This window comes from Lepus europaeus, chromosome X, assembly GCF_033115175.1.
Source record: "Lepus europaeus isolate LE1 chromosome X, mLepTim1.pri, whole genome shotgun sequence".
NCBI lineage: Eukaryota > Metazoa > Chordata > Mammalia > Lagomorpha > Leporidae > Lepus > Lepus europaeus.
The window spans coordinates 134478101-134493963 of NC_084850.1; the positions used below are offsets into that span (position 1 = coordinate 134478101).

Genomic DNA, 15863 nt, shown 5'->3' on the forward strand with positions numbered 1-15863 from the left:
CCATCAAACAATCCTCACAAGGGTCCAGAGACCCCCCCCTCATTTCCTCTCCTCTATGAAATCCTTTCATTACCTGGTTAATGCCACTCTTAGGATCATCAGTGGCTATTCTCACCCTGACTTGTATACTACAGTGTCTGTTTAAGTGTTTACAGCAGGTGATCATGGAAGGAACCAAGGCCTTCAGCAACCAGGCAGTCAACCAGATGCTTCTCCATCCATACATGCCTGTCCCTGCGGAGCCCCAAGATACCCCCAGCGGGCCCTGTAGACGACGTCCCCAGTCAGCAGGAAGTAGCCAGGGAGACTCATTGTCGCCCCCTTTCCTATCATCAAAATTTGGGATCCGCAAGGAGGGAAGGCCTACACTTCCGGGAATGGAGAAGTCCCTACCTGTACTTGAGGGGAAGAAAAGTCCTTGTCAAGGTCCCCGCGGGTGCCTAAAGGTCAACCAGTGAGGATCAGACCCGCCTCAACCTTTAACCCCCACGCCCTGAATCTATAAAAGGAGCCCTCCCAATCTCTGACGTGCGACTTCCCCGGCCCCCGCTCTGTTGCTCTGTTGGGGCCGTGGAACCTTGCCCGGGAGCGGAACCCCAAGAAAAGCCTGTGAATTAAAAACAAAACAAAACAAAACAAAAAACCAAATACCATATGTTTTCCCTGATCTGTAGTAACTAATAGAATATAAAAAAATATTTAATGTATAGGGCTGAAATTGACATTTTGAGATTTGGTGATTGTTTACGGCTCTTGTCTCTACTGTTGAGGAACTGTGTTTTTTCTTCATTCTTTACTTAGAATGGGGTTAATCTTATGAGTAGGAAGTAAACTGAGAATAAATCTTTGTAAAAATTAAGAGAGGAAATAAGAGAGGAAGGAGGAGGAAGGTAGGATCATGGGCAGGAGGGAGGGTAAGGTGGGAAGTATCGCTGTGTTCCCAAATCTGTATAAATGAAATACAAGAAATTCATTTGCCTTAGATAAAAAGAAAAAAAATTCTAATGATTGTAAGATGCTCCACTCTTTTGTACACCACTAAGAAAAGCATTTCTAATGAAATGAATTTGTCCTTAATTTTAAGATGTAACCCAAACTCAGAGGTGTGAACATATGAACAAATACATCTCAGAATCCAGGATGTAATGTGAATATTGAACTAACTGAATAAGTGACCAGTAATCCTTGTCTTCACATAAATAGTTACGCCGCCGGCGCCGTGGCTCAACAGGCTGATCCTCCGCCTTGCGGCGCCGGCACACCGGGTTCTAGTCCCGGTCGGGGCACCGATCCTGTCCTGGTTGCCCCTCTTCCAGGCCAGCTCTCTGCTGTGGCCAGGGAGTGCAGTGGAGGATGGCCCAAGTCCTTGGGCTCTGCACCCCATGGGAGACCAGGAGAAGCACCTGGCTCCTGCCATCAGAACAGCGCGGTGCGCCGGCCGCAGTGCGCCTACCGCGGCGGCCATTGGAGGGTGAACCAACGGCAAAGGAAGACCTTTCTCTCTGTCTCTCTCTCTCACTGTCCACTCTGCCTGTTAAAAAAAAAAAGAATGCATATGGTTGGAGATTAAAATATATTGGTAAGAGGAGTGGTTTTCCTTATGAGCCAATTTAAAAATGTTAATTATCTTCTAAGGGCTCTTCTTGTTAAGGTTGCATGGGGCAAGAAACATTATGAGGTGCCAATTTCTACTAAATATCTTGTACCCAGATTCTCTCCAGGGACAGAAGATTGTTAATCTCCCTTCCCAGAAGAAAGTGTTGTCCAGGCAATGAGCAGGACACAGCAGTGGAAAGCTAAAGGCTGGAACTGTGGGAATTCAGAACTGGGTGGAGGATTCACCGTTACTCAAACTTGTGAGCCATCGTTTCATAGGGAAGTGATCTCTAGGTTCCTGAATCCTTTCGATCCCAGTAATCAGTCCTTAAAACACACTGCAACAGGCATGAAGGACATTTTTTCTTTTTTTTTTTTAATTTTTTTTTTTAATTTTTGACAGGCAGAGTGGACAGTGAGAGAGAGAGACAGAGAGAAAGGTCTTCCTTTTGCCGTTGGTTCACCCTCTAATGGCCGCCGCGGTAGCGCGCTGCGGCCGGCGCACTGCGCTGTTCCGATGGCAGGAGCCAGGTGCTTCTCCTGGTCTCCCATGGGGTGCAGGGCCCAAGCACTTGGGCCATCCTCCACTGCACTCCCTGGCCACAGCAGAGAGCTGGCCTGGAAGAGGGGCAACCGGGACAGGATCGGTGCCCCGACCGGGACTAGAACCCGGTGTGCCGGCGCCGCAAGGCGGAGGATTAACCTACTGAGCCGCGGGCGCCGGCCATTTGTTTCAAAGAACAAAGAAACATCGGTGACCCCTAAAATGGGAAGATGAGTATAGTATGAAAAGAAGACTAGGGTTTAGGGTCCAATAGAGTATGAATTCTGACTTTGGCTCTCATTAATTGTAAAACCTTTAGACTCAATTTTACTTTTCTAGAAAATGAAACGGACAATATCGATCTCGTAGGGTCAAGTGGATTGAATAATATAAAAAAAACCCACAGAAACAAGCCTTGCACCTAGTCAATAAATATGAACTTTGATTATTTTGCTCTGCAAAAAGAGGAAGCAGAATCTACCTAACATGTGTAAATGTTCTCTATTTCTATTCATTATTGATGTAGTCTGTTTTCATTAGCCTCTTTATTATTGATATATTGAAAAAGTAAATATTAAGAAGTACTCAGACCACAACTGTATAGTTCAAGGAACCACTGCAAAATGAATACACTTAGACAACTACCACACAGGTCAAGACATAGAACAGGACTTGCCTTCCAAAGCCCAACCTGTTATGATCCCACCCAATCACTACCCTCCTTATTTCCTAAATTTGGTTCTGGTTTGAGAACTCAAGATTAATTTTGCCTACTTTCTTAAACTTGATGAGCATAAAATCATGCAGCGCATATTCTTTAACTTTTTTTCTTTTAACTCTATTCATATTCTGTTTAACCATGTTGTTGATCATCATTTAATCTGCTTTCCTTCAACCTATAGTTGACACTAAATAATAGTGTCTTTTACCTGGTTGGACTAAACCAATGTAAATTACCTGTGCTATAAATTGATGGAAATGATGGTTCTAGTATCTGCAACCGATAGAGATGATAAACAGCAAACCTGGTTAAGTTAAAATCCTTCAGGGAGGAACGTGTTTGTCAACAGATGCAGAGTGTGTCCTCAATGCCTGAGGAGCCATTGCAAAGTATTCTCAGTATGTTGTTTTGGTTTTTTTATTTATTTTTTATTTTTGACAGGCAGAGTGGACAGTGAGAGAGAGAGACAGAGAGAAAGGTCTTCCTTTTGCCGTTGGTTCACCCTCCAATGGCTGCTGTGGCCGGCGCACCGTGCTGATCCGATGGCAGGAGCCAGGTGCTTCTCCTGGTCTCCCATGGGGTGCAGGGCCCAAGCACTTGGGCCATCCTCCACTGCACTCCCTGGCCACAGCAGAGAGCTGGCCTGGAAGAGGGGCAACCGGGACAGGATCGGTGCCCCGACCGGGACTAGAACCCGGTGTGCCGGCGCCGCAAGGCGGAGGATTAGCCCAGTGAGCCGCGGCGCCGGCCAAGTATTCTCAGTATGAAAGAGCAAGGGCAATCAGGCAAGCACTGCCTCTTCATTAAAATGGCCAACATAGACATCAACAGCATCTAATATGCAGTGAATGCACAATTAATAGCCGAAACAGGAACTTCAGGACCCAGAAAATATTTTCTAGTCAAGAGTTTTTTATCTATACCTAACATAGTGTGGACAATGTAAGGAAACTGAACATCCTTTCTTTGAGAGAATTTGAATTGATTAGTGGTTTGAATCTTGGTTCTTATAGAAACACAACTGGGCAAATTGCTTAACCTCTTTGCATTTTGGTTTCCCTACCTATGAATTATATATATAATTATATATTATATATATAATTATATATAATATATAATATTATTACATATAATTAATATTATATATAATGTAAAATAGTGCATCCTGTATTTGAGATGACCATCGACACAAAAAGTCTAGCACAGAGAGCTGATAATTGCTAACTGGGAAAGAAGGTGTGACATAATGATCAATCCTACCGACCCAGAGACAGACGGCTTGAGTTCAAATTCCTTCTCTAGTTCGAGGTCTAGCCCTGTAAGATCTTGAGCAAGTGACTTAACTCATCCGTGCCTTGGTATCCTCATCTACAAACTGCACATAATGATGGTAGCTACTTCTTAGTGTTCAGTGAAATTTCAATAAATATATATCCTGGCATGTGGTAAACACAGTGAAAACATTTTCCCCCCAGACAATGACAACATTTAGAGCCACAGCTCTTAGCCCTGGCTATATGTTAGAATCAGGATGCTGAATCCTGGACCCAATTACCAGATGTCTGATTTAACTTGCTTGTGGTGGTGTCTAGGAAAGCTAGTTAGATAGCTAGTTAAGTTCCCCACATAATTCTGACTCTGATCACAGAGCATCAGAACTCTATCCCCTTATAGTACTTTAGCAATCACTACTAAGGGCCTCCTCTATGTAAGTTACATGGGTCACGTAGAGTGGAACCAAATATGGCCTTCTGTGCAGGGAATTTACATTTTGTTAGAGCACGTACACAGGAGCCTTGATCCCAAAGATACAAGTCAAGATGTCATGATATAGATCAGACACAAAGTGCAAGGGAGACAAGGCAGAGGGAGAAGCCATCTTCCTTGGGTAGCAATACCTAAGGACTCTGTGTAAGAAGTGATATCCACTTCAAGTGGATCTTGATAAGTGGAAAGTACATTACTATCATCATCTCCAACAGGGTTATTGAGTTTAAAGCTTTATGAGACGATATGTGGTGTGGGAAATACTTTGATATTCCAGTTTCCTTAAGGCATAGTCAGTTTTGGAAAGCAACCTGGAGTTCCCCCACCATTTTTGGTGATGGATGGGAAGTGGTTTGCTTTAGACATATGGTGTGCTTCATTGGCATTTATGGTCTCAAATTCTAGAAAAAGTCCACTGAAATTCTTAGGTTCAAATGCATAGCCAGTCTTTAATAGCATTTTAAAATCAGAGGAAAATAAAAACCCACCTTTTTTTTTTTTTTTTTTGCTAAAGAAAAGGGTGCTAATTGTTGAGCATTTGGGCTCTCATGGACATATATGGGGCTGCACTTTTGGCCTTGAGTTGCTGGATGAGGAAACCTCTGAATACCTTTATCAGAATTCAAAGAATAATCCTGCATTCAAACATTGGAAAAGTGAGCAGGGACATCGAACGCTGTGTCAGCACACTGAGAAATGAGTTGTGACAGTGCTGAGGAAGCAAAGCTGAGATAAAAATAACCTACCTACATTCTTACCTAAACTAGTATTTTATTATTGCTTCTTTGGTTAGATTACTCTATAAGAAATATCTATCAAAGAAAATTGAATATAGCACTACTTGATACTATCAGACAGAAAAGTGAAACTTTATAAGGATGTTATTTAGGATGTTATTGTATTAGAATAATATACTCTATGCAGCCAGGAATCGCTGAGGTGAAAGAATAGCCAGTTAAGAAATCCTGGCTGCTGGCTAGGTGGATTCCCTTTTATTTGTCCCATATCCCGAAGAAAGGTTAGATTGATGATGCTCAAAGACTAGACTCCAGAAATGTATATGTTCATTTATTTAATCAATATTAATCAATAATAATTAATTAATCAATAATAATATTGAACATGTATTATGGTCTAGGTGCTGTTGTAGGGAGCAAGATAAAGATCCTTGCCTTCCTGGAGTTCATAGTCAAACTTAGGGAAACAGGTGCTGGAGAGGATGTGGGGAAAAAGGGACACTAACCCACTGTTGGCGGGAATGCAAACTGGTTAAGCCACTATGGAAGTCAGTCTGGAGATTCCTCAGAATAGAAACACCAGAAATCAATCCAAACATCTACAGACAACTTATATTTGATCAAAGATCCAAAACTAATCCCTGGAGTAAGGACAGTCTATTCAATAAATGGTGCTGGGAAAATTGGATTTCCACGTGCAGAAGCCTGAAGCAAGACCCCTACCTTTCACCTTACACAAAAATTCACTCAACATGGATTAAAGACTTAAATCTACGACCCGAAACCATCAAATTATTAGAGAGCATTGGAGAAACCCTGCAAGATATAGGTACAGGCAAAGACTTCTTGGAAAAGACCCCAGGAGCACAGGCAGTCAAAACCAAAATTAACATTTGGGATTGCATCAAATTGAGAAGTTTCTGTACTTCAAAAGAAACAGGAAAGTGAAGAGGCAACTGACAGAATGGGAAAAAATATTTACAAACTATGCAACAGATAAAGGGTTGATAACCAGAATCTACAAAGAAATCAAGAAACTCCACAACATCAAAACAAACAACCCACTGAAGAGATGGGCCAAGGACCTCAATAGACATTTTTCGAAAGAGGAAATCCAAATGGCCAACAGACACATGAAAAAATGTTCAAGATCACTAGCAATCAGAGAAATGCGAATCAAGAGGTGGGGTTTTAAGGGCAGTTTGAAAATTAGGGAGAAAAAGTACCCCTAGACTAAATGTAAAGAGTATTGTTGACTTGATCCATAGAAATCAAAGTTAATATTGGTCATTTCTTCAAAAACACAGTGGTGGTGGGAAATTTTTCTGTTTTCATTTAGTTCAAGTGCCCATAATGTCCCTTCTTCCAGGAAGTTCCAGACTGTGCCAAGAATCCTTTTTTTGGGCAGCTGTAGCCCTCTGTACCCAATTCCATCACTACCTGTATCAGTTAAATTTTGCTGTGCAACACACCACCCAAAGATTTAATGACTTAAAAGACGATCCTTTCATTTGTTCGTAGTTCCATGGGCCAACTGTTTGAGCTAGGCTCAGCTGGGTTAGATCATCTCTGTTCTGTGTCTTGTGGGCTAGGCTCACTCATGTTTTTTTGCAGTCCATTGGCAGTTATTATACTCACCTGTGTGGTGGTTAGGTGGCTGTCACCTTAGTGATTGCAATAACTAGGTCATGTGTCTCTCATCAAAGAGCTAGCCTGGGCCGGCGCCGTGGCTCAACAGGCTAATCCTCCGCTTTGCGGCGCCGGCACACCGGGTTCTAGTCCCAGTCGGGGCAGCGATCCTGTCCCGGTTGCCCCTCTTCCAGGCCAGCTCTCTGCTATGGCCAGGGAGTGCAGTGGAGGATGGCCCAAGTGCTTGGGTCCTGCACCCCATGGGAGACCAGGAGAAGCACCTGGCTCCTGCCATCGGAACAGCGCGGTGCGCCGGCCGCAGCGCGCTACCGCGGCGGCCATTGGAGGGTGAACCAACGGCTAAAGGAAGACCTTTCTCTCTGTCTCTCTCTCTCACTGTCCACTCTGCCTGTCAAAAAAATAAAATAAAATAAAATAAAAAAAAAAAAAACAAAGGTTTGTATACATGGACAGGAAGTATTACAGCTATTTTTTTTTTTTTAGCAGAGAGAAAAGATTGATTCAAGTCAGAGACATCCTGGCAGAGCGGCCCGGAGGGAGACTCCAAGAGAGGCAACACCCGAAGAGGCTGGTGGTAGAGGGGTTTTTAAGCACAATTTTGGGGAAAAAAACTTGTTACAGCCATTTCTGAAAAAGAAAAGTCTACCTCTTGCGCTTATTGAGTTATAATCTATTTTATGTATTTATCAGTCTTATTAAGGGTAGAAGTTCTGCTGCTGCTTGTCCGGATCTTGAGCACAGGACCCAGGGCCACATGCTATGTTGTATGCTTGACAGGTGTTCATTTTCCCCCAAAATTTCTGGTGTTTATGAGACTTGAAGCCATTTAGGCTGTGTGATCCAGAGTTACCCAATTTAGGGAAATGGGAAGAGAAGAGTTCAGAGTCATCCTGATCCTCAACATGCTATGCCCCAGAGACTTCTGAGCCTCACCAGGACCTGAGCAGAAGCACAGCCTGGGTAGCTTCTCCAACTGTCAAGCCTCATCGCAAAGGTTGCCAACAACATTCTTACAATGCCAGTTGTGCGCCAACTCTGTCCCAAGAGACTCACACAGGTCATTTCTTTGCATATTTTGATCATACACTCAATATATCCATCAATGACTCTTGAATTTGCTGTAGCTTGGGAAATGTCATCAGGGAAAGTTTATGGAGTCTCCCACTCATGCAGACATCTGGCCGATGTAAGCAGGCCCACAGATCAATTTGCCAAAGCTTGGCTCTTTTAGTTTTCAATCTTTTTTTTTTTTTTTTTTGACAGGCAGAGTGGACAGTGAGAGAGAGAGACAGAGAGAAAGGTCTTCCTTTAGCCGTTGGTTCACCCTCCAATGGCCGCCGCGGTAGGCGCGCTGTGGCCGGCGCACCGCGCTGATCCGATGGCAGGAGCCAGGTGCTTCTCCTGGTCTCCCATGGGGTGCAGGGCCCAAGCACTTGGGCCATCCTCCACTGCACTCCCTAGCCACAGCAGAGAGCTGGCCTGGAGGAGGGGCAACCGGGTTCAATCTTTATCCAAGAACTTCATAAAATCCTGATTACGTACAAAACACAATGGTTCCCATCCCTTCTCATAAATACCAGTCTGACCTCGGAAAGTCATTCCGATTAGCCGAAGATATATCTGATTCAAGGAGCAATCATCTTTATGTCTTAGAGCTAAAGCGGAGAACCCAAACACATCCTTATTTCAAACCTCTTACAGAGTTCAGCCTTTATCGCTCTCATAGTTTCTCTCACTGCAGTCTCATGTTGGAAGCGTTCTGTCGGGGAACAAAGCAAGACCAAATGTGGCAGGGCTATAGCCTCTTTTTAAAATTCCATGCCTGTGGGTTTGGCAGCTGCTTGAAATGGTCCAGTTGGTCTTAGTTGACCAGATGGTTCACAAGTAAGGGGGGAAATTTCCTTACGTAGGAAATAGGGCATCTCTGTTAACAATGGCTAGAGAGAATGCTTCTGGTGTGCCACTCGGGGGGTGGGGGTGGGGCTCATGCTCCCAACGGTTAGAATAGTGCCAGCAGAATAGCTTGCAGAGCTTGGTAGATATGTTTATTTAAAAAAAAAAAAAAACAAAGATTCCCATAAGTTTCAAATGGGAAGATACCTATGGAACAGATACCATGCTGGTATTCGATTTTTCTGTATTTGGGGAAGGGATTGAATGTTTAGCAACCAAACAAAAAAAAAAAAAACTAAAAAGCTCTGGTTGTCAGGAAAGCTAAATGAACTTGGAATCAATAAACACTAGTTTCTCACTTGAAATGTGCTTAAACGTCAAGAAGCGTGTTGGAAACCTGCCCAGATGGTCTCCCAGAAAACCTTCTTTTTTTTTTTTTTTTTTTTTAATTTTTGACAGGCAGAGTGGACAGTGAGAGAGAGACAGAGAGAAAGGTCTTCCTTTTGCCGTTGGTTCACCCTCCAATGGCCGCCGCGGTAGCGCGCTGCGGCCGGCGCACCGCGCTGTTCCGATGGCAGGAGCCAGGTGCTTATCCTGGTCTCCCATGGGGTGCAGAGCCCAAACACTTGGGCCATCCTCCACTGCACTCCCTAGCCACAGCAGAGAGCTGGCCTGGAAGAGGGGCAACCGGGACAGGATCGGTGCACTGACCGGGACTAGAACCCGGTGTGCCGGCGCCGCAAGGCGGAGGATTAGCCTGTTGAGCCACGGCGCCGGCCATCTCCCAGAAAACCTTCTAAGTGTCGCCCAGATATTATGAATAGAAGGTCCTTATTAACTGAACTGACCTCTACTTCCTCCCACATTGTTGGGGCCAGCATTGTGGCATAGTGGGTTGCCTAGAACACCGGCATTCCATATGGGAGCCGGTTTGGTGGGATACCTGGATGAATCTCTTGGCTCCTGGCTTTGCCCTGGCTCAGCCCTGCCTGTTCACTTGGGGAGTGAACCAGGGGATAGAAGATTCTCTCTCTCTCTCTCTCTCTTGCTTTCGCTCTCACCCTTGCCCTCGCCCCCTCCCCTTCTTCCCTCACTCTCTCTGTATCTCTGACTTTCAAATAACTAAATCTTTTAAAAAATGAACATTGCTTAATAATCACTCTCTTTGACTAACAGATTAAGTCCCTGAGTGTAGGGTCTGTTACTTATCTTTGATCCCCAGCACAATGGATGGCACAGATAAAAGAAATTTCAGTGTTAGTTTAATAAGTGAATGCATGAATGAATTGCCAATTATACTAGGAATTCCACTTGAATATACATATTTTAATGCCATTCATTCATTAACCAACTCTTTACTGAGTACCTACTATGAACCAGGTGTCGTGCTCAGTCATTGGCATGCAAACAGACAACACTGATAAAGTCCTTTCTTTCATGAAGTCTAAAATTAAGAATGATTCTAAGAGTGTGGGAATGGAATAGTCTTGTTGACTCAATGTCCACCAGAGCCTACACTAAAGCGATATTCTGCAAATATACATGCATTTTGCAGGACTTTCTAGGAATAACGATCGTCTGGAAACCATTACACCCAATATTCTGCATTATCACAGACAAATAGATATTCGAAAATAATTCGTTTAACAGTGGAATTTATGGCTGTTGACGTTGCTGGGCCATTCTGCCCAGTCTTATAAAGTCTCTCCTGTAAGAGAAGAGACTACTGGCCACATGCCGTCTATTTGCCGAGCTGCTGAAATTTCGACAAATAGCCCCCAGGTTACAAAGTAAATAAATTGTTAGGAGATACTCCTGTGTGTCCTCGGTAGTTGGGGTTTAGTATGAAAACAAGGGCGCCAATTCCTGTTCCTAAAGGTAGTAAGTGAGCTGGAGTGCCCGAAATGGTAGGTTGAAAGCAGCAGAGTTAGCAGATTCATATCTACCATTTAGCAAGTCAATAAGGCATGTGTTGTTAGTGGCCCAAATAAATGGTGTAGAAGATGGCCACATGGAAGTACCTTAAACATGTTAACCAAGAGGCCATGTATTTTTTTACTATTTCTTCTTGAGTAAGGGAACTTGTATGGGATATGCCGCTAGGGAGGAACAATCAAGAGGAATTTAAACGACATCCATCAGAATGTACATCATTCATTCATCCAGAAATGACATAGTATGTGAGATGCTCCAAAACGCCAAAGAACTCAGGTTAAACGTACAAGAAAGCCAGTATTTGGAGGCTTGCCATTAGAGAAGGCACCAGGAGTTAGAACATCATAGTAAGTCACGTGTAACTTTCTTCCTTACTCCCCTTCACACTCAGCCTTCAGAAATGCTAAAGTCAACAAGGAGAGGGGCAAAAAAAAAAAAAAAACAAATCTTTGTCCTACTAGTCAAAATCTTTATTTAAGAAATAAAAAAAGAGAAAAGAAAAAAATGCATCATAGACTATTAAGTCATTAACATTATGTTCATAATAGGTTTTTTTTTCTTTTCTTTTTTTTTTTTTTTTTTTTTTTTTTTGACAGGCAGAGTGGATAGAGAGAGAGAGACAGAGAGAAAGGTCTTCCTTTTTGCCGTTGGTTCACCCTCCAATGGCCGCTGCGGCCGGCGCATCTTGCTGATCCAAAGCCAGGAGCCAGGTGCTTCTCCTGGTCTCCCATGCGGGTGCAGGGCCCAAGCACTTGGGCCATCCTCCACTGCCTTCCCGGGCCATAGCAGAGAGCTGGCCTGGAAGAGGGGCAACCAGGATAGAATCCGGAGCCCCAACCGGGACTAGAACCCGGTGTGCCGGCGCTGCAAGGTGGAGGATTAGCCTGTTAAGCCACGGCGCCGGCCCATAATAGGTTTTTGATGTCATGGGAAATGGATAATATAAATGGCATAAAAATATGATTAAATTTTGTTATGTGTGTATTTAAGTGGTTTGCCCACAAATGCACATAGAAAAACACTGGACAGAAATACACCAAGTTATTAACACAGTTGTTTACTGGATGGTTAACATTAATAAAGTTTCTGTGTTTTCCATGACAAATATGCCTTATTTTTAAGGACCAGTGAGCATGCATACTTGCTGTGGGCCAACTATGCGATCAGCACAATGGAGCATGTGGTCAAAGATTGTGGTTTATAAATTAAAAAGTATATGTACACGTGTGTCCACATATGTGTATGGCCAATTCTTTAGTTTGCACAACTCACTTTTTAGAGCATTTTGGTTTCTCACTGTCATATGAGTCACATCTCCTCACGGTCAGTTGAGAGCCAACCATGTTTACTAATAGCCTAATAATAGTACATGTAGTTTAACAGGGATCACTTTTCAGTTAAAAAAAAAAACCTGGTGTTAAATTGGAAACGGCATAGAAAATTAATTAATTTTTAAAAAATATTATGTAGGATCTCTGCCGTTAATGTGCTGTACACTCTTATTTAATGCTATAACTAGTACTCCAACAGTATTTTTTTTTTCACTTTGTGTTGCTATATGGGGCAAACTGTTGAAATCATTACCTAATATATACTAAACTGATCTTCTGTATATAAAGAGAATTGAAAATGAATCATGATGTGATTGGAAGGGGAGAGGGAGCGGGAAAGGGGAGGGTTGTGGGCAGGAGGGAAGTTATGGGAGGGGGAAGCCATTGTAACCCATAAGCTGTACTTTGGAAATTTATATTCATTAAATAAAAGTTTAATAAAAAAAAATAGTACATGTAGGAAGATAAACCTGCCAGAGGCAAAAGAACAGCCAACATGAGTACAGAGCTAAGTATAAAATGATTTTACATTACAACTTCTTTTGGTTTATCTGGGTTCCTGATGGCTACTGACGAGTGATCTTCCTATGTAGAGGCAATTTATTTAGCAATTTTATTTAGTTTTTACCATTGATGCAGAATCATAGTAGCTTCATAGAATGCATAACCAATTTACACAAAATTCAAACTCCCTTTTTTGCAAACAAATGACTACTCCTTTCATAGCGATGTGTGGTTAGAGGCTAAATGTCTTATGTTTTGACATTACCTGCTAACAATTTTTCACCAGTAGTTTAGCTGTCTATGAGATTGTAAAGTATATGTTTGTGCATCCTGAGGTTTATGGGCATGGCATGTAATGATGGCAACAACTGATCACTAATGAAAAATAAGTAAATTAACTCATTTTGGAGAGGTACAGAGTAGATTAGAATTTCTTTTTTTTTTATTTTTTATTTTTATTTTTTGACAGGCAGAGTGGACAGAGAGAGAGAGAGAGAGAGAGACAGAGAGAAAGGTCTTCCTTTTGCCGTTGGTTCACCCTCCAATGGCCGCCGCGGTAGGCGCGCTGCAGCCGGTGCACCGCGCTGATCCGATGGCAGGAGCCAGGTGCTTCTCCTGGTCTCCCATGGGGTGCAGGACCCAAGGACTTGGGCCATCCTCCACTGCACTCCCAGGCCATAGCAGAGAGCTGGCCTGGAAGAGGGGCAACCGGGACAGGATCGGTGCCACGACCGGGACTAGAACCCGTTGTGCCGGCGCCGCAAGGCGGAGGATTAGCCTGTTGAGCCACGGCGCCGGCTAGAATTTCTATTAAGTAAATTGATCAGTGATTACATAGTTGAAAAAAGCTGTTCATGTTTTTGACATTCCAATAGCAGTAAGACACATGCTTATTCTACTGCTTATTATTCCAGAAGGTTAAACACGTATCAGAAGCTCTATTCCTCTGTCTCTGAGCAGACAGAACCTAATATTTATCTTTAGGAGCATAAGACTTCCTAAGTTGTATAACTAAGTCTGCAGTATCAAGTCCACCTGTGTCACAGCCACAGACCTCTTCCATATGTTATCTTCCAACTATGGGAGATAAGGCGGAGCAGGATCCAACATTTCTCATCATGTCAAAAACAGCTCAACGGAACATAAACTCAAAGCCAGCAAGGATATGGGATTACATCTCAATTATTTTCTGGAACTGGATTTCCGAGAGACTGCTCAATCAGTTTGAGACTGTGTACGCTGAATGCTAAATTGAACTCGTGCGCTTGGAAAATTGAAGGGAATCCTTCATAAAAATAGCTTATGCAGCTATTATTTTAGATGCTACAAAATGTGTGTTCCTGAAGTCCATTCCACTTTTTTTCTGTTAACCTGCTACAATTTCTGGAATTTTTACCAACTTGGATAATTCCATCATTAATTTTCTAGATAGCAATGTTACTTAAAAATGATAGCATAATGGCTAATATGCCTTAATTAAGGCATAGCAAAAATTCACGTATCTGCTTTGCTGCATCTTGATATTATACATTCTTGTATACACTCATTGATATAGCTTTTCTGTACAAATTTTCAGGAACAATGCAAACTTTTATTATCGTAAATGGCTTTATGAAGCACATGAATCACAATAGCCTCACCAATAACTACTTGACATTATAGCATACGTTGCACCAGTCTCACTCCAATTCTTGCAAGCCTCTTGGCTCATACACAGCTGTGGTCAAAGGCACTCCAGGGCTTCTTAGAAATCACACGCCACGTTTCTGCCTCCGTTTATTCCTCCTGTCTCAATCCTGATTTCACGTTCCCCTAACACATTTTGAGTGTTCCCCCATTTCCTCGGAGTCCTCTCCAACTTAGGTCTATTGTTCTCTCATTGCTGTCACATCTCCAACATACCAAAGGACGGCCAACATTTGTGTCCTCACGGAATTATGCAGTGCACAAATACCTTTGGTGAATGGTTCAGGTCATTTTGTTGGTAAGCAAGAAGGTTTCTTACCTTTGGCAGAGATGCCCTGGAACCTGAACTTTGGGTGGTCATCGTTAAGACTGTGGTGATGCCCAGTGCGACCCTGGCAGGGGCCGCATCCATGTTTATCCAAAAGGAGACCCAGGATAAAATGACTATCAACAGGCTGGGGATATACATCTGAATCAGATAATAGCCCATCTGGCGTTCCAGGTGAAACTTGACCTCAATGCAAGTAAACTTTCCTGGAAGGACAAAAAGATCGTTTCAAGTTCAATTCGAATTGGCCTTTCCCATCTCAGCATTCGACTTTATTATCTTTTTTTAAAAGAGTGTTTTCTATGGGTTGGAAAGATTGCTCACAGTGCTCATCCAAAAACAACCAATTCAATTATTCTGCAACTCACTCAGTAATAGAAATAATAGCATGAGAATATATGATCTAAAGAATCAGTGGCGGCCGGCGCCGTGGCTCAACAGGCTAATCCTCCGCCTTGAGGTGCTGGCACACCGGGTTCTAGTCCCGGTCGGGGCACCGATCCTGTCCCGGTTGCCCCTCTTCCAGGCCAGCTCTCTGCTGTGGCCAGGGAGTGCAGTGGAGGATGGCCCAAGTGCTTGGGCCCTGCACCCCATGGGAGACCAGGAGAAGCACCTGGATCCTGGCTTCGGATCAGCATGGTGCACTGGCCGCAGCGCGCCGGCCATGGCGGCCATTGGAGGGTGAACCAACGGCAAAGGAAGACCTTTCTCTCTGTCTCTCTCTCTCTCTGACTGTCCACTCTGCCTGTCAAAAATAAAAAAAATAAAAAAAAAAGAATCAGTGTATCAAAACCACATGACATGGCCTGCTCTGTGGTGCAGTGGGTAAAGCCGCCACCTGCAGTGTCGGCATACCATATGGGCACTGGTTCGAGTCCCGGCTGCTCCACTTCCAATCCAGCTCTCTGCTGCGGCCTGGGAAAGCAGTAGAAGATGGCCCAAGCCCTTGGGCCCATGCACCCACGTGGGAGACTGGGGAGAAGCTCCTGGCTTCAGATCGGGCGCAGCTCCGGGTGTTGCGGCCAATTGGGGAGTGAACCAGTGGATGGAAGACCTCTCTCTCTCTTTCTCTGCCCTCATTCTCTCTGTGTAACTCTGACATTCAAATAAATAGGTAAATCTTAAAAAATACCATATGACATATTTAATTTTGTAAAATAGGTGCTTGTTG

General features: G+C 43.4%; 1 protein-coding gene across 1 annotated transcript in view; it reads right to left on the reverse strand.

Moving 5' to 3' along the window:
- Positions 1-15863, reverse strand: part of GLRA2 (glycine receptor alpha 2) — a 542545-nt gene that overhangs the window by 449328 nt on the left and 77354 nt on the right. Inside the window, exon 7 of the mRNA XM_062183520.1 lies at positions 14684-14898. Within this exon, the coding sequence (XP_062039504.1) occupies positions 14684-14898 (215 nt within the window). The remainder of the gene's footprint in view (positions 1-14683; positions 14899-15863) is intronic.